An 18,915-nucleotide genomic window follows, 5' to 3' on the forward strand; every position below is an offset into this window, starting at 1 on the left:
CTCAGATTTTCATTTGATGTGTGCTCTTTCATTTCACAGTTGATTGTCTTCCTCTGCTTTGCAGGTTCCAGGGTGGAAAGCGGGAGGAGCTGATCGGCATCACTTACAACCGTTTGATCCGGATGGATGCCAACAATGGAGATGCTATTAAGACCTGGCGCTTCAGCAACATGAAACAGTGGAACGTCAACTGGGAGATCAAGATGGTAGGGGAACCACTGAACATGACCATTTTAACTTTAGGTTTTTCGCGGCCTACTCACATTCAGTGTTGGAAGTTAATATTGTTTCTCGAGCTGAAACCATTAGTCAGTTTAAGGGGAACACCACCATTTTTTCACATCATAAGCCCCGCCCCAGTGAGTGACAACAACCCCGCCCCCATTTAGGGGTACTGTTTCTAGTAGAAACGCTAAACAGACCCAGAATCTAGGTCCCATGTCTGAAGGGTTACTTTTTGTTCCAAAGGTACCATACCAAAAGTGTAAAGTGGAAACGGGGCTAAAGTTCCCTTACAGTTTGGGAGTACTGTTGCATACGTGAAAAAGAAAAGTTTTATAATGCCTTTTCTGGCTCTAGAGGGAGCTGCAAAAAATCTGACAATTTGCCTTGAGTTGCCGTCAGTTGGGGTTGAAGACTACAAGTTTGAAAAAGAAAAATGTCTGTGGTTAAAATGAAGTGAACTCATCAGACCCCTGTAGCATGCTCCTGATCTCAACTTGAGGCTAGCATACTAGCATAACACACTCAGATCTCCAATTGAAATGTCGGCAACCGAGCTGCATTATGGGTTATTTAGGCTAAAAGACATGACTGATGTGCTTCTCTCTGCGCTCAGGTGACGGTTGAATTTGCAGACGAGCCCAGTCTGTCTTTCATCTGTGCCGAGGTGGACTGTAAGGTGGTCCACGAGTTCATCGGCGGCTACATCTTCCTGTCCACACGTGCCAAGGACCAGAACGAGTCTCTAGACGAGGAGATGTTCTATAAGCTGACCAGCGGCTGGGTCTGAGTTGCCCCGAACCACCAGGGGCCAACGATTGTAGGTCAGGGGCCAGGAGGTGGAGTGGCTGTGGGTGGGTCTTGGGGGGGTGGAACCACAGTGTATGGGGTTTATTTTATTCTACTTTATCTCAGTCTGTTTAATTGTTTGGAGCTGTGCTGAAGAGTCCAGAGCAGCACTAAAATTGCCGTGGCTGACACCGATTTTATTGTTGTAGTTTATTTTGTTGTTGCATTAACGCTGACAAGGTCTTTTGTTACAACACTAATGTTCTGGTGAACGCAGTCCAGATGAACTTTTGAACCGTAACTCCTGTGGTTGAGCAGAAGCTACACAAACCTGAAGCGGGAAGTTCCTCTGTTCCTCTACGACCGCCTGCCTCCTCTCCTCCTGGACTGATGGCCATCAACTTACGTCCATGACAACCCTTTAAAGCCAATCAAACACCAGATTTAATCCCAAAGATATTTTTTTGTCCACTCTTCACTCGTTCTTTCAACGCCTTTTGTTTCTCTCTTCTAGAACTGGACTGAAGGAGCTGACATCAAACTGTCATTAAAACGTATTGTAATCGTAGTGCCACAGATACATGCAGTTATATCGAATTATTTATCCTAAAGGACGGACTTTATCACAGAGTCCAATCCAAAGCACTACATGTCCATCCTATCCACTCTATGAAGGGTTTAATCTCTTTGAAGTCACATGTAAGCACTTCGACACTATACAGTCCTGTTTATGAGTAAGCTGATGTTAAATTTGCTTTTGATGTCTGTCGTCTTTGTTTCAGAGCTCGTCCGGAGCGATTGTCTCCTCCACGTCGAGTCTCTCTAATGAATTGTCATTGTATTAGCTGGCAGGTGTGACATTGTGAGTTTTGTTTTGTATTTAATAGACTGCTCAATAGCGAGCATGTCTGGAAACACACTACAGTTCAGTGCACTGGGATGAGCGTGCTGTGGGTTTGAAAATCTTTTCCAAATGATTTAACTGTCCTTTCTGCAAAAATGTTCATCTTGAAAAGTCATTAGTTCTAGTGTTGAGTGTATCTGATGTTTATTGAAAACAAGTATTAAAGGTCCCGTGTGTATCATTTAGGCGGCTCTATTGGCAGCAGTGGAATATAATATAACAAGTATGTATTCTTTAGTATGTAATCACCTGAAAATAAGAATCATTTGGTTTCGTTACCTTAGAATGAGCTGTTTATATCTACGTAGGGAGTGGGTCCTCATGTACGGAGATCCGATCTCTGGCTCAAGGTAGGGCCATTTGCATAGTTAGCAGTCCCTCTGCGACAAGAGCGATTTCTAAACGATTTCTAAAACGTGGGTCACTTTGCTACAGCCTTTTTACAGGTTGAAATCTCTGTGGATAATTCGACTACTGGTAAAAACCTCCTGAACATCTGGATATTAGGTTATCAGAGAAAAGGGGAACACACATTGAATTACCAGAAGAGAAAGGTGAGCATACATTCCAGTGTGCTAAGCTAGCTGCCTATGTCCAACATGTCAGGCAGCCTAGGAGAAACACTTATTTCTAACATGATACCACTTTATTCCGTGTTTTTACTGGTTTAATCACCAGGTCTGTTTGTTTTGGAGAGGAAGAGAACTCTGTGGATAAATCGTCTCACGGTAAAAACCTCCCGAACGTCTAGATAAGCAATAAGGTGAGCACACATGAGAAGGTGCTGGGTAACCAGGCTATCTATGACATGTAGGAGAAACGCTGATTTATGACATGAAACTGCTTTATTCAGTGTTTTTGCTGGTGTGTTTATTTTGGAGAGGAAGAGACCACTGCAGATAATTCAGCTCCTGGTAAAATCCACCTGAACATCTGGATCTCGAGTTATCAGAAGTTTGAATCACCAGCTATGTTTGTTTTGGAGAGGAAGAGACTTCTGCGGATAATTCACCATGCGGTAAAAATGTCCTGAACAGTAAACACCGAAGGAATTCTAACCAGGAGAGGGTCCAGCTGGTTGCGATCTGCAGTCCTCACCACTAGATGCCACTAAACCCCCTAAATCCTAAACACTGTTCCGTTAAAAAACTTTCATCTGTTAAGACCTTGAACGGAGGTAGATCATGTGTTCACGTGTATTTAAAATATCTAATCCCCTTGTTTTTAAAAACTATTTGAAGACCGAACATGAAGCTACATGACTTTTCAAGATGTCCATTATCTTTTCCCAACTCTAGACAGCAAAGGTGTTTTCATCCTCTGACCTGGCATGTAAAAATAACGTGCCAAAGTGCATTACCATTTTACCAAACATGTCTGTTTATGGCTGCTGTTCTGACCACAGCTACACGTTGCTACATCTCAACAGCATGTTTGAAACTGCATCCAAAGATTTGAAACCCTGACGTCTCATCGCTAAGTGCATGTGCACTACGTAACAGGAGGGATCGTTGTTCCCTTGTACCACCTTTTGACTTAATCGCCCTTCTGTCTCTCACACCATATAGTATTATTATTATTATTATTATTATTGTTATCATTTTTATCATTACACACCAGCAAAAGGTCACCGAGTTTGAAGAATGAATATGCAACTTTTTTTTTTCTTCTGTCCTCAGTATGAAGGATCAGTAAATGAAGTATTATTTTTTTGTAACTAATGTAAAAACACAAACGTTTTATAGAATTGTACAGTTTTTTTTTTCTGCTTTTTGGGGTTTGGAAGTTTTTCCTTTCAGAAACGAGGGGGGAAGCCATGTGTCAACATGTAGTATTCAGAATTGTGCCTGCTTATGTTGTGTCCTTACTGAGTTTTCAGATGAAGATAAATATGAATATATATATGAAGATAACACTAGTCTCAAACTCCAGGTTTGATTAAGATATTTGTCGAGTACATATTATAATTTTTTTTTAAAAAAAATACAACTACATATGCCTTTTCAATGTGCTCTTTTTTTGCATCTCTGCTTCATTTTATTGATTTTCTGCTTCCTCTTCTGTCAGTTTGTGGCTCTGAGTTGTGTTTTTAACTCATCCTGTAGACTGACAGTGACTTAATTTTTGCTGCAAATTGGATTTGCTCAGTGCCTTTTTAAATTACTTCACTTACTTGTCTGGTTTTGTCACAGCCGAAGTGTGCCATTTAATAATGTCCATATGAAGGAGACTCACATTGTTTAGACCCTGGAGTTTGAGACGAATCAGCAAAAGTGAACAGATGTAAGAGAAAACCAAGCCTAGTCTGTTTTTATTCTCTCTGACATTTTTGTTTGCCTCCAGTGTCAGGAGCAGCAGTGCATGTCCTGCTGCTTCGTTTTCTGACTGTAAAAAATGCATTTATTTTAAAAAATAAAGTAATTTTTATTTAATTACAGTGTCTTCTGTTTTCCATTTACAATCTTGTATTTATATGTAAAATGTAGAATCAAACTGTAACCTTCTTCCTTTGTGGAATCATCTTCCTGTTTCAGTCCAGGAGGCAGACACCGTCTCCACATTTAAGACTAGACTTAAGACTTTACTTTTATGATAAAGCTTATAGTTAGGGCTGGCTCAGGCTTGCCTTGGACCAGCCCCTAGTCATGGCTGATATAGGTCTAGTCTGCCAGGGGACCTCCTATGATACACTGAGCCCCTTCTCTCTCAGATTCTGAAAGGTTCTTCTTCATTTGCTAACATTCACGTCCTATTACTGCTTATCACTAACTTGGTTTTACTGCATGTCACTAACTCTGCTTCTTCTTCAGAGCCTTTCTGCTTGAATGTCTTGCAGGTTCCCTCCAATTGCAGCTACCCCTAGATCGTGGGTCGTGGTTGGGCTGCTGCCGTGGTCGTACCTTGGATGTAGGATCCTTCGGTTGCTCTTCCTGAGGTTTCTATCGTTTCTTCTTCTTTAGTGAAAGGGTTTTTTTTTTTGGAGAGTTTTTCCTTATCCGCTGTGAGGGCAAAGTACAGAGGGATGTTGTATGCTGTAAAGCCCTCTGATTTGTGATATTGAACTTTATAGATAAAAAAGAATTGAATTAACCCTGACTGTGAAATCAGCAATATTAATATCCTTTTACTGTAATAGTAGAAAAGGTTCTTCCGTATCTATTATGATGAATTCTGGCAGTTTTTAACTGTAAAAACAACTTTTTTCACAGTATTTGGTACAGGTTGTTCAAAGGATTGCTTGGATTTGGTCTTCTCACAGAATTTTGTGACAGAACAAGATAGAATATTTCCAGCCTAGTCCTTTAAGGTCCTCAGTTTCCAGCTCATGGTGTATCTAGAAGGATAAGTCAAATGTGACTCGCTGTCTTGGACTTGAAAGCCTCTTTAGTCTGGAGAGCATGATAGAGTTCTTCCTCATGTCTCCCTAGAGTCTATATATCAGTGCTCTTCTGAGCTTCTGAGATGCGTCATCAGATCTACTGACGGAAAAACTCCATACTTCAGTTTACTGCACTGAATCTGATACAAACTCCCTACCTGATGGACTTGGGTTAGTAAACTCAGTACCTTCTATTAAATCACTCTTCAAAACCTACTTTTACAGGGAGTTTCTATCCCTCTTTTATTGCTTATTTTATTTTTTTACACACTGTTTTATATGCTTTTATGTTCTGTGTTTTGTCAGTGCTTTTATTGTTTAATCTTGACAGTGTATACAATTTTTTTGTTCTGTAAAGCACGAGCTTTACTATTATTACTAACTCTAAAAATTTAAAACCTGCATACATACTAGATCTGCACTGCCTGTGTTTCAACACTAGAGGGCAGTGCACAACCACCTGCACTCCCCCATGTCTCCTCCGCAGCCCTCCGCTTGGTGCCCTCCAAACTTCTCCAAAGGTTTCTTTGCCCAAATCTGACATGTTTACCTGGCATCCCAGCAGAAAACCAAGTGCCAGATTGAGGAGGAGATTAGATCAGAGAACGCCCTCAGACAGTCTGTCTATTTGCACGCTTTGGATGGCGCACACGACCGTCTGTCACCTGCCGAGCAGCTGGGATATGGAGCTGTTAGTGGCCGTGGTAACTGCGGAGCTGCTCACACCACCTGATGTCCGCAGTAGTGTGGTGTACAATGGCAGTGTGGGTTAAATAAGGGAGGTTTTAGAGAGATGATGATAATTGTGAGCACAGACTGTGAGCGCAGGTGACAGTTTAAAGGTTGGACAATTGCTTGATGAGGTCAGGTAAACAACCTAGAAAGGAGGATGCTAATTATGAACAAAAGAACGCTTAATGACAAATCAAATGCTGCTCATCTTCCTTTTTCATGAAGTGTTAGTAAAGCCATGGCAGTGAATTCAAGGCTCACTTGTATGAGGAATTAGGTTCCAATCAAAAACTACAATAGGTTAACATCTTCTCTAAATGCTGTGATAAAAACCTACAGACTCGTCTGCCTAAATGGCACATTCCTTGAATCTGAAAATATACATCTGCCCTGCTACTGTGCATATTTCATCTAATAATTTAATTATGTAGTCGACTTTCACAATCAACCCCAAAGAACTGAATCATTAATAGCTGACACTGCATTTCAGCAGCCCTTGAGCATGGATCCACCCTCCAGTCACTTGTGACATCAGATGAGGTGTGCAGTGGGAACAGTGAATTTCTGCAAGAACATCCTGTTCTTGTGGCTCCCAATCCGACACTTAAACTGTCACGTTTGACAGCACTAACTTCCAAGAAAACTTTTGAAGCACACAGAGACGCAAGACTCATTTGCGTGGACGTGAAGGCTTTTTGTAACTATTCTACTGCGGCTTCTGATGTTCCCTTTATAGCCCGTACCCAAGGGGGATCTGGCCCATTGTGTTCACGGCGTGTATGGGAAGTAAAGATGTCTCAATGATTGACTCCACCTAGTGTCGTGGAATTCCTCCGAACCCTTGGGGAGGACGGGGTGGATGACGAAGAGACTTGGGGATGACATTTATAGATTGTACTGCTTTCAAACAATTAAAATGCAGGAAGTAAAAACATAAAAGGAGTAACACAATACAGGGAGCAAAGCAGCACCGGTTGCAAACCTGCAGCTTCCTGGTTAAACCAAGTTCATAGTACAGTTTCAAGGAAGTGCTGCTCTGCTTTCCTCATTCCTGAAGTTCACAGCTGGTTAAAGTCATTGTTAGTGTCATGGGGATCTCTCTTTAGGAAAGCGTTCCTGACATTCACCCCTATCACCTGCAGTGGAGACAGCAGATGTTCTGATAGGCTGGTTTTAGGTAAGCCCTGGAATTTCCGCTAAACAATAAAACTCTCTCTTCTCCTCACACCAGTGTGGTGACCTTGTCTAGATCAATTGTTCTTTATTCTCTTTCTCTAACTGCTGGCAACAAAGGTCAAAGGGTCATTGTTAGAGTACATTTCATGGCGGGAGGTTAATAGACATGCTGCCAAGGTGATAGAAAGTCAGGAGATCTTGCTAGTTCTGAACCGTGCATTGCCATTCATGGTCCCCAGAGGATGAATCCTACCAACTTTGGTGATCCTGGACTTTTCATCTAGTGCCACCAGCAGGTTGTCTTTTTGTTTTTTATGGACATGTCTTGACAGCTAATCTATGGATTGCCTTGACATTTTGTACAGATGTTCATTGTCCCCAGAGGATGAATCCTACTGACTTTGATGATCCCCTGACTTTTCATCTAGCCATCAGCAAGCCTAAGTTTCCACTTATCCAGTTAAATATATCACATCATGTATTTAATGGATTGGCACCAAAGTTTTAGCACACATTCATGGCCCCCAGATGATAAATCCTAATGACTCTTTTTCTCTATTGCAAGTTGACATTTTCAGTCCTGTATAATATCTCATGTAGAACTCAATATTTTGGCACTCATTCTTCCGAGGGGTGGGTGATTTTTCTTCTTCCACGTCCCCAGGGGTCGGGACAGTGTTATCAGCAGTAACCGCTGTATTAGCGCAATGCAGGGCAGCATCAATAGCCAGTGGGATACACACACAGGGACTCGTTTGCACTAACATGTACTAATATGCACCAAACCATTTACCACATCAAAGAACTGACAAGCTCGGAATGCAACACAGTGCAGCTGCATTCTCTGATCAGGACACCATCACTCCATTATATGGTACAATCATACATGGACTGCATGTATACAGCGCTTTATTAGCCATAGCAGTCACTTAAGCCATTTACAGGCACTCTTTACCCATGCACTCAGACTGGCTGAGATAACTGTACAAGGTGCCACCTGTTCATCAGTTAAATATTCACACACAGTCACACACCGGCAGCAGTTCAGGGTTTAGTGTCTTGTGCAAGGACACTGCGACATTTTGCATGCAGGGGCCAGGGTTCAAACCACCGACCCTCGGAATGGTAGATGAGTGCCCTACCTCATGAGGCACAGCTGCCATGCCCATATCTTTACATAGCAAATAGTTTCATCCATCCATCCATTTTTAACAACTTACCTGAAGCTGGGTCGTGGGGGCAGCAGGCTGAGCAAAGTATTCCAGACATCCTTCTCCTTAGTTTTTCCATTTTCCAGCTCCTCCTGGGGGACCCTTAGGCATTCTCAAGCCAAACAAGATATGTAGTCCCTCCAGCATGTCTTGGGTCTGCCGTAGTGTCTCCTACTAATTGGACTTGCCTGGAATACCTCTAACAGGAAGTGCCCAGGAGGCATCCTGATCAGATACTCAAACCACTTTAACTGACCCCTTTCGACATGAAGGAGCAGCAGCTCTACTCCGAGCTCCCTCCAGATGTCCGAGCTCCTTACCCTATCTCTAAGGCTGAGCCCAGCCGCCCTTATGAGGAAACTCATTTTGGCTGCTTGTGTCTGCGACCTCATTCTTTCAGTCACTCACTACCCAGAGCTCATGACCATAGGTGAGGGCTGGGACGTAGATGGACCAGTGAAATCAAAAGCTTTGCCTTCCAGCTACGTCACTGCAGATGCCGCGCCAAAACGATGATCCATCTCACGCTCCATTCTATCCTATAGTAGGTAGTTACAGTATACTTTTAACGTCTTATATTAATGCACTGAATGTAATGTACAGGTCCTTTAAGTTTTGCTCTGTAATTTCTCTTTAATTTGCTTTGGATATAAAATAACAAACTTTAGCTTTATACTTTTTAATCAATGCCATAACTTGGCAAAGCAAATGTTTTTTCAGCATAATTGAGGGCCTTGGATATTTTGCTTTGTAAATCAACAACAAATGGCATAAACTTTAATCACTAAGTAGTCTGATGTGTTTCCAGTGTGTGTGCTGCATTAATTCCCTTATGTGATTATTGCAAGCCAAACCATTTTGGAAGCCTGCAGAGCACAGCAACACTATTTTTTCCTCTCTGCTGGAAAAATTAACGTAATACTCAGGATGAAGAAAAATCCTTCTCCTTATAAGGCAAACGGCAAGTAAACAATGTAGGATTCATTACTTTTTCCAGTCCCTTTCCATTTATTATACATTCAATTTGCCATGCAGCATCACTAAACATGGTTTATGGGCTTTATGGGTTTATATGCTTGACCTCTTGGGTTCACATATTAAAGCAAAAAAAAAAAAGTCCACCCTAAAAGAACTCACATATGTTATTCCCATTACCTTGGACAGTTTAGTCTAGATAGGTTTCCATGGAAAAGCCCCGGTCTGGGCTAAACACTGAAAGGTGCCAAGACTCTTATCTTGATGTCATCAATTACACTCTGGAGCTGCTAAACCAAGTTTAAAGGCTCCAGAAAACACATGTTCAGGTCAAGGCTTTTCATTGTTCAAAGGCTAAAACATCAAATCTATAAGCTTGGAAAATTCATTTTTTGCCATTAATTAAGCAGTTTGTCAGATTAGTATTGGTGTATTCCAGCTGTTAACAGATGTAACAGGCCTTTCAGATACCTTGGGGGGGATTCTATTTAAGGGAAAGAAGGTCGGTCATTGTGCTGAGGTCTTTGTCGCTGACTCGCACGCGAGAAGTCTTCTCATTTATTGCTGCAAAAGACGTTATCCATCCTCTCTCCTTGTCTTGATAGAACCATAAAAGCCTTGTTATCCATAAACAACATCTGACAGCACTACATCTCAGCTGTTGGATGATTACTGGAAGCCTTAGGTCATCCACCTTGTTAGTCTTGCCTTGAAGTCCGAGACATAACGCGTGCAGTTGCAGAAATTATAAGCATGTCATTAAAGTCTCAGAGCTGATCCGGAGGGTGTCCTCTCAGCTGATGAGGTCATGTCACATGGTGTTTATAGAGATGAGATGAGCCTGTTGTGAGCCAAGGCGCTTGCATCATCACTTTCTGCAGCACGCAAGAATTTTATGGTCATGCATACATACAGTACACAAGTATACACGAATTGTGTGTAACAAATTAGAGCTAAAGCTACAGATGTTGTGTATTCCGGCTCACGTAACATTTCAAGTTGAATCTTCTCTTAGGCTATTTGCTGTTGGAGTCCTTTCTAAAGCAATCCACTTCTCCCCGGGGACCTTTTGGCTTTAAGCACTGTTGCACAAAATTGGTTAATTTGCATGGCTTCGCTCAGTAAGACCTGTTTTGTTTGAGCTAAATCTTGTTTTTCAGATGAGTTAATGCAATTTAAAAGGCTGTCGTTGTTAGGGAATACGTTTGGGACAAACAGACAAGTGTCAGATTGCTTTTTTTTTTCTCTCTCTCTCTCTCTCTCCTCTCCATGGTAGTGGAAGAACCTGTCTTTGCCTGGGGCATGATGGGAGCTTGCCTGCTGACTTGTCTGACAAGGTAGAAACAGAGGTATCCTGGGAGATATTTTGCCAAAATCATAACGCTGCAAGAATCAATAGGAATCTTGCTTTTGAAAAAACAAAAGGGGCAAACTTACAAAATAAGTTGAATAGAGAGGTGTAAATGGGACACTAGGGACAGATTGCTCTTCAATAAAGGCATTTATTTAGTATGAACAAGGCCTCAGTGTAACATATTGAGATCTTTTCAAATCAATCCCCCTGGATCGATAGTATTAAAACGGGCTGTACACCATCACCTCCTTGGACCTCATTCGTGCCATCTCCCTCTATTTTATCCTCCTTTTTATTGCCTGTTTGCCCTCAATTGTTCTCAGATATCAAGACATAGTAAGATATAAGTCAGTCACTGCCCCCTGTGTCCATGTATCTCCACATTATGTTCCTGTGGCGTTATGGCCATGACAGCATCTCAGAGTGACACCACTTGTCCTGCCGACAATAAAGACCAAATTGAACTTGCAAAATGAAATTGGATCTTTGGCTCTTTGTGTTACCCAGAGGGCTTTGCTCATTGATCGGCTAAATTAGCAGCTTTTAACTGAGTGGGTTAGAATCAGGGAGGGACAGAGGACAGAGGGGAGATGACTCAGACAGACAGAAACTTGGGGTTCTGACAAACTAAATGAAACCTTAAACCAAACTTAGATCGTACAACCATTATCAAATGTGTTAACTGATATGCAAGCAAGGGTGTAGGTTTTGTTTCAACATTGGGAGGAAACATACGAAAAGGGGGGTTTGGGGGGCATCAAACAGTTTCTGCATTAGAGTAAATTTTGTGCACCAATTATGGTGTCTTTAAATTTGTCAAAATAAAAGTTCTCTCGAGAGCCTGGTCTCACTCCCAAGAAGCTGAAATCTGGTGCTTGGTCAGTGACTTCCAGCATCAGAAACCAACGAAAAAAGGAATCCTTTAACGTTGGCATGATGTGCAGCCGGTTGCTGTTATAGTTAAACAGCACCCCTGTGAAAACGGAAGTGTATTTTAAAAGAAGTTAAATTGGCAAGTCTGTGTGGGGCGGTTGGGAGGGGTGATGGATGGGTCCAACAAACACTGACTTTCACCCAAGAGAGAGGTGTCGCATCCCATAAGATTATAAAGCCAAACCTTGTTCTTTTTTCCTAAACCTAACCTCGTGTGTTGGTTGTTGAAGGACAAAAAATGTCAATTTGGGGTGTCATACTGACGTAGTGCGTTTATTTTGAAAGACACTGTATGTAAATGGTAAATTTCCTGTGAAAACGGAAGTGTATTTTAAAAGAAGACGATGAATGTAACAGGCAGAAGCTGACACGGTGTCCGAGAACTTTAACTTTAACTTTAACCAACGCAGCCAGGGTACCTTGCACGTTGTATGTGGACATGGAAAGTCCATGACCAAGTGTCAGTATGTGATGAGAGTGAGTGAGAATGTGTTGCTCCGGACAAAGGCACAAAATATTAAGGGGTATGTGCCCCCTGCGTTCACCCCAAAATCTACACCCTCGTATACCCTCCTGAGAACTTTTGTTTGGTTTGGATTTTAAATTTCTACTAGCTATTTGGGACCAGTAGGACCTGATAAGTATAACAAACTAAACATTGTCAACAATAATTAAGCCCCAATGTCCTCAAATGGAGCGACATTTTAGTCCCAATGTCCTCAAATGAGACAATAATGAAGTCCTAATGTCTTCAGACGAATACTTCCATAATAACAGCATCTTATCTTGTTACTGTTGCTAAAATTGGTCAAACTATAAACATTATTGATCACGAATAAACAAGTTACAACCATAAAATGTGATCAGGTTTTAGACCTTGTCAACTTTTGCGTCAGGATCAGCTGCAGACTGACTTGGCAGAGATGGCTGCCATCTTGTTTTTACATGGATTAGTGTAGTGTGCTCTTACTACCACTAGATGGCACAAAAAAGTGTCCATAAACAAGGACAACAGGTATAAGTTAAGTAGAATGAAGACTACGGTCAAGAAAACTCAAAATGTGATGTCTTCATTCGAGGACACAGGGTTTCAGGATATATGAGACATACGGGGTCATACTGAAGGACCTCTTCTATATAATATGATTGAGAGACTCCAGTGAGGCTTTCAGGTGCCTGGATTGTTGATAATAACAGATGTGACTTGGCTTATTGAAGAATACCACACACAATGCACACGCTCCACACAGCTATCATTCAACTGTCTGACTGCCATGATGGAGATGGATGTAGTTTGTGGTGTTTAATGGTGCGTGGCTCCATTACAGAGTCTTTTGCTCCGAAATCTGACTTCAGCACACCCCAGAGTATTAACTTTGATTCAGGATGCGTCCTCCTTCTGAAAATCCTGTTTTCACTCCTGAGTTAAGCTGCTGCCTGTGGGCACAGCGAGATTAAATGTTTCTCCAGTGTTGGCACGATGATAGCAGGCGAGGGGTAAAACAGAGAAGACTGACAGGAAGACATCTCACAGCTACAGTGAGTCACATTGTTTTGCATTCCACATTGTGTTTCCTTTGTACTCCCCAGATGTAGAAAATTAGCAATTACAATCAGGAATTTTGATGTGATGTTAACGCACCGGCACTGATTTCATATTTTAATGCCAATTTGAAACGCAAAATGAAGATAATTATACCTCTGGCATGTGTTCTGGTTTAAAAAAGTGGAGGCTGTTAAAGGTAAATTATTGCAAGATTAGTGAGACCTCCGTCTTTCCCCCCCAAACCTACAGTCTGAATCTAATTACATATTGATTCTTTTAATATTAAAACTAAATGTGTCATTGATCGAACAACCAGCTTTATATTAGTGATGCAGAATACAGAACAGGGATTCAAAGTAAATTTCTTTGCTGTTTCATAAAGCGACAAAGCAGCTATGATTGATCTGAGCATGAAAGTCATTACTTGTGGCTGGCCGGGCATTCAGATGATGAAATCTAATTAAAGTGGCTGTCTTTGGCAAAGGAATATTCCAATGACTGGTTCCAAAATTCACGCTTAGAAAAGTAAAAGCGTTGTCAAAAGTGATGTCAGTGTGAGCCGTTGTATGAATAGTTGTTAGGATCATTTTAAAGAAATGACAGGTCTTTCTGTTTCATAAGTGCCTGAAAGGTCAGAGGAATAATTCCTATAATCTGACAGATCAGATCAAGCCTTTTGACAGCCATTGTCCTGGAGTGACTCATTGTAAAAAGAGATATGCCTGAGAAAGAAAGAAATAGCAAGAAAAGTGGTTCTGCTTGACAGGGAGTTCTCTGGGAAAGTGGAAATACAAAACAGTAATTCAAAAACAAAAAAAAGTCTGACAAACATGACATCATGACACAAATTGCTTTCTTGTGTATCTAATGTGATTGGTTAGAGGCCAGATGTGCGAGATACTCCATCAGGCACTAGCAGGTAAAATCAATACCAGATCCGAGGTCTAAATATTTTCTTATTTCACACTACTTAAAGATGATCAAAGTGGATTGTTACACTTGACCTGGTTCTGTAATGTGAAATGTGCACACACGCGTACATGCACACATGTGCTTATTCCTCACTCAACAAGAATGAATGCATTACTGAATGGGCCTACAAGACCACAAAGAGACAGCAAATATTCTCAAAAATAGGCAAAACAACCACAAAGAGATACACAATGACAACAAAAGACACAAAATCATGATAAGGAGACAGAATGACTGAGAAGAGATACAAAACAACCACAAGGACACTCAAAATTACTACAAAGAGACATAAAACAACCACAAAGTGAAACAAAACTATTACAAGGAGACAACTTAATTACATGCAGACACAAAATGACTACAAAGAGACACAAAAGGACAACAAAGAGACACAAAACAACTACATCGACACTTAAAACAACCACAAAGCGACACAAAACAACTACAACGACACAAAAAGGAAACACAAAACAACCACAAAGAGACACAAAACAACTACGAGGACACAACATGACTACAAAGAGACACAAAACAACTACAAGGACACACAAAACAACCACAAAGAGACACAAAACAACTACACTGAGACTTAAAACAACTACAAAGAGACACAAAACAACTATAAGGACACTAAAAATAACTACAAAAACCGATAAAACAACCACAAGGAGACACAAAACAACTATAAGGAGACACAAAATGACTACAAAGTGACACGAAAGAGCCAGATGGAGACACCAAAAAAGTAAAGAGGACACAAAATAACCTTAAAAGATGCAAAACAACCTCAAGGAAACACAAAATGACCACAAAAGGATGCAGTGCACCCACAAAGAGATGTGAAATCACCACACAGTCTGTACGTCTTGCTCTCTGAGAGATGTTGGGGCCCTTTGCATATCCCTGCTCAGGGGCCCACTGTCTCAGAATCTGCCCATGTTGACGAGTTAAACCTAAACAAGACGTCTCAGACACCCCATCCTCAAATAAACACACAGTCCAACTCCCTAAATTTGGCCAGTCCACCAAAGTTTCCGAGAATCACCAAACAACTCTGATGAAAGAAAGTCAAACATGTACGCTCTGATATTCTGCGACTGAAACATACATAGAATCTCAAATGAAAGCTTGCAACAGCTCCCCCACTGTGAAAACACGCGTATGCTTTTTGAAGTAACGTATGGATGTCGGCTCGACCACAATGAGACATGTTTTTCTCTCTAGTGAGCTCTCATGCAGCTCTGTAACCAGCGTCTGATGTGTGTGTTTCATGCCTCACGCTGTGAAGAGTAAACAACAAACCACATGAATTCAGTGTTTGATTAGTGCTGCAGCGAGACAGAGAAAGAAAAAATATAGAGACTAATAGAGAGAGTATTGGGGACTGTGTGTAGCAGCCATCTGGCTGTGTGGGGAGATGAGAGGCAGCCGGTGGTCGGAGCAAAGGGTCCCTCGCACCGTTCCATTCCTCTATCGTCAGATCTCCATGTTTACCCTGTGCACCACGGGGACTGAGGCTCCTCGTTCTCCCTAATCCAGCCAGCCTGTTCAGCTCCTTGTCTGACATCACAGGCTGGAAGGATGTTTATGTTTTCCAGGATTTTTTGGGAGGGGGGAGAGAGGGAGTGCAGAGGGAGAGGACAGGGGGAAGGGGATGGAGCCAAGGGAGGAGGAATGCCAGGTAGAGCTGTGACAGAAGCTCCTGCCTCCTGTGGGAGTGCTTTCAATGGATAAAGTACTGATTGTTTTCAAGGAGTCATCAATTAAAGCTAGTGCAAGCAATTTAATTTAGAAGCGGTTTTTGTTATTTTTGTTGAAATTCTCCTTTCATCACGTTAACAATCAGTATATTAAATGCCCGGAAACAAACAAACAATCTGGTATCTGTGGCTGTCACAGGCCTGTAAAAAAGCCATCCAGCAATTATTTTTAGGCTGAGTGAAATGACTGGAAAGCTTACCTGTCTGTCAGAGAGAGAGCTTTTCTATCTGCTGTTCTACAAATGCAGATGCTCATGCACATCCCCTCAGTGCAAGCCTGATTCAATTGTGGAGAATCCTGCAGAGATGGAGTTGTGACTCCAGCCTTGGCAACAACTCCCAACACTACAAAGTAACCCAAAAAATGAAGGCGGACGTATCAAAAAGAGAGTCTGAAAGAGAGTCTGACAATAAATTAAAGCAAACACGTGTCAATATCAGCAAAGTATTTTAGAGACAGAGAAAAAATGTTGCTGATAGTTTAGCCGTCTGCTAACCAGAGCTAAAAGCTCATGACTGCTGCCTCATGGTCACGTTAAGCCTATGTAGGCCTAGCTAACATTAGCTAGAGCCTGAAATCACAATGTGTCCTCTGCCTCAAGGGGGATTTATACTTCGGCATCGAATCGACACCGGACCCTATGTATGTCGTAACCTATGTCGTATCCCAGTGTGCACCTTCCCAGAAATGTAACTACATTGCGGCGACGCAGACCTCCTGTCTATTTTTATAAGCTGAAACCGTTTCCCGTGTAAATGAAGTTTTTATTTACTTGAATTTCACAGACAAGAAACAATAAATTGTGAAGACAATAAAGCCTCCACAAAAATAGCATTTTAAATCTTGTGTGTGATTTATCCTGGCTTCATAAGAGTGGAGGAAATGTCCATTCGTCGGTATGCTAATTTGTACCATGTGAAATGCCATAGGCTTGTGGTAATAACGTTAGCATGTTACATGGGTGATTCTCTGAATCCGGTGCCCTTTAAGTCCCCCAGACTTACTCAAACATTTTCAATCAAAGGAACCCACAAAAAAGACATTTTAAGCCACCAATTAATAAAACAAGGTGTTTTTGTACTATGATGCAAAACAAAATATAAATATTTTTTATTTTATTATTAAGTAATGGGCTGTCTAATAGTAGATGACAAACATATATGCATGTCCCCACTGACAATCTTTACATTTTCATTGAATTAAAAACAAATAAATAATACGATGTAAACCAAAATTTTGATGCTAATATAGTAATTTGTTTGTCTACTTTAACTAAACATATATTTTTTCTGAAAAAATACATGAATTACCCATGATTCTGCAATATTTATACACGTCTCTCAGTTTGTTTTCAACGTCACACTATGCCATTTACCCCCTATAAAAATAATGGATCATTCCAAGTGACATCAACATTCAGGAAGTGACATCACGTAAGTCTTTTGGAGAAGATGCTGCAAAGAAAGGCAAGTGTCTGTGTCTTTTTTCATCAATATTTCATTGTTTTTATTGTCACATTGAGATTGTTGGGCTCAACAGTTCAACTCTGTTATGAGACTTGATGGTAGTACACAGGTTTTTATGAAAAAAATAACAGTTGTGTTGCAAAATATTACTATTTTTGATGTCCTAAATGCCATGTGGTGCTAATTTTTAGCTAAATATGGAGCTATGGCTAATATTAGCCAAAAACTTCAACCCCGTCACATTCAACCCCGTCACATTTTTGATTGTAACGGGGTTGAATTATTGTGACAGGGTTGAATGTCTGATGTGACACATCTATGTAGATGACACAGTTTTATACTTTTATCCAAAATAATTGTTTCTGCTATCTTATGTTCCAATATTTTCAGACATCACTATGGCAAAAACAGCAGCAGAGAGGCAAAGAGAGTACAGGACAAGGAGGGATGCAGACCCAGCAAAAAGGGAAAAATATCTCAGGAGTGAGCGTGAGAGATGGAAAAGGGACACTGAAGCAGGGAAAAAGAAAAGTATCAATAATTTAAGTGAAAGAGCTAAACGGCATAAGCGCAAGATGTGGAGGAATGCGAAAAAAAGACAGAAGAAAAGGGAAGCTTTGTTGAGCAATATCAACACCCCCCCAGAAAGTCCTGATGCAGAGCAACCCAGATCTGGGTCCTCAAGGTCAGTTCTTAGGGGTTGTTAGGCTATTTCATGAGTGAGTGAGTGAGTGAGTGAGTGAGAGAGAGAGAGAGAGAGAGAGAGAGAGAGTGTGTGTGTGTTTCCGGTGTGTGTGTGTTTCCGTTTCCGACTTAGCCTACTTCTGGACAAAAGCAGATTTTTGGTTGCAGATATGGGTAGGGTAAGGGTCAGAATTAGGCCAGTAGTGGTAAGGGTTAGGATAACTCTCTTGGAAAAGAATGTCAGTCTGGCATTAGGGGTTAGGGTTAGGGTCAACCCCAAGTGACCTATGTCAACACGCATGTGTGAGTGAGTGTGTGAGTCTACATATACTATCTATATAGGTGTGTATATGTGTTTGTCCATGAGAAATTTTTATGTTGTCTGCAGTTTAGTAATTATTTGTTGTGTGTTTTTGTTTTAGGCAGCATTTGGAGGGCAAGAAACGAGCCAGACAAGCAAGATACAAACTGTACAAAGAAATAGAGGAACTTAAACATGCTCTCAAAAGGGAGAAAACACTTAAAGAAAAGTTTTATTTAAGTTTATTTAAAATGAAATTTCAGAAAGGCAGTTTTTTGGACAGATCCATTTCATTAACATCTTATGAATTTATACTTAATGTTTTTGATTCGATGTTAAATGTTGAGTTTAAATACTTAATAAAATGTTTGTTTCATGGTTTTTCATTACAGTTGAAAAATGTGATTATTGTCCTCTGTAGGTTTTAATAAAATTCAATTTCACAGGTAAATTAATCAATATGGTATTGCAATATTGATCGTCTGTTCAACCCTGTTATCGTTTTCAACC

General features: G+C 40.9%; 1 protein-coding gene across 4 annotated transcripts in view; it reads left to right on the forward strand.

Annotated features, from left to right (window-relative positions):
* Positions 1 to 4,347, forward strand: part of fermt2 (FERM domain containing kindlin 2) — a 64,813-nt gene extending 60,466 nt beyond the window's left edge. For all 4 annotated transcript variants that reach the window (XM_049597099.1, XM_049597100.1, XM_049597101.1 and 1 more), the window contains 2 exons: positions 65 to 206; positions 839 to 4,347. In XM_049597099.1, coding sequence (XP_049453056.1) covers positions 65 to 206; positions 839 to 1,012 — 316 coding nt within the window. In that variant the 3' untranslated portion in view covers positions 1,013 to 4,347. The remainder of the gene's footprint in view (positions 1 to 64; positions 207 to 838) is intronic.
* The last annotated feature ends 14,568 nt before the right edge of the window (positions 4,348 to 18,915 follow it).

The sequence above is a fragment of the Epinephelus fuscoguttatus genome, linkage group LG14, assembly GCF_011397635.1.
Source record: "Epinephelus fuscoguttatus linkage group LG14, E.fuscoguttatus.final_Chr_v1".
Classification (NCBI taxonomy): Eukaryota; Metazoa; Chordata; class Actinopteri; order Perciformes; family Serranidae; genus Epinephelus; species Epinephelus fuscoguttatus.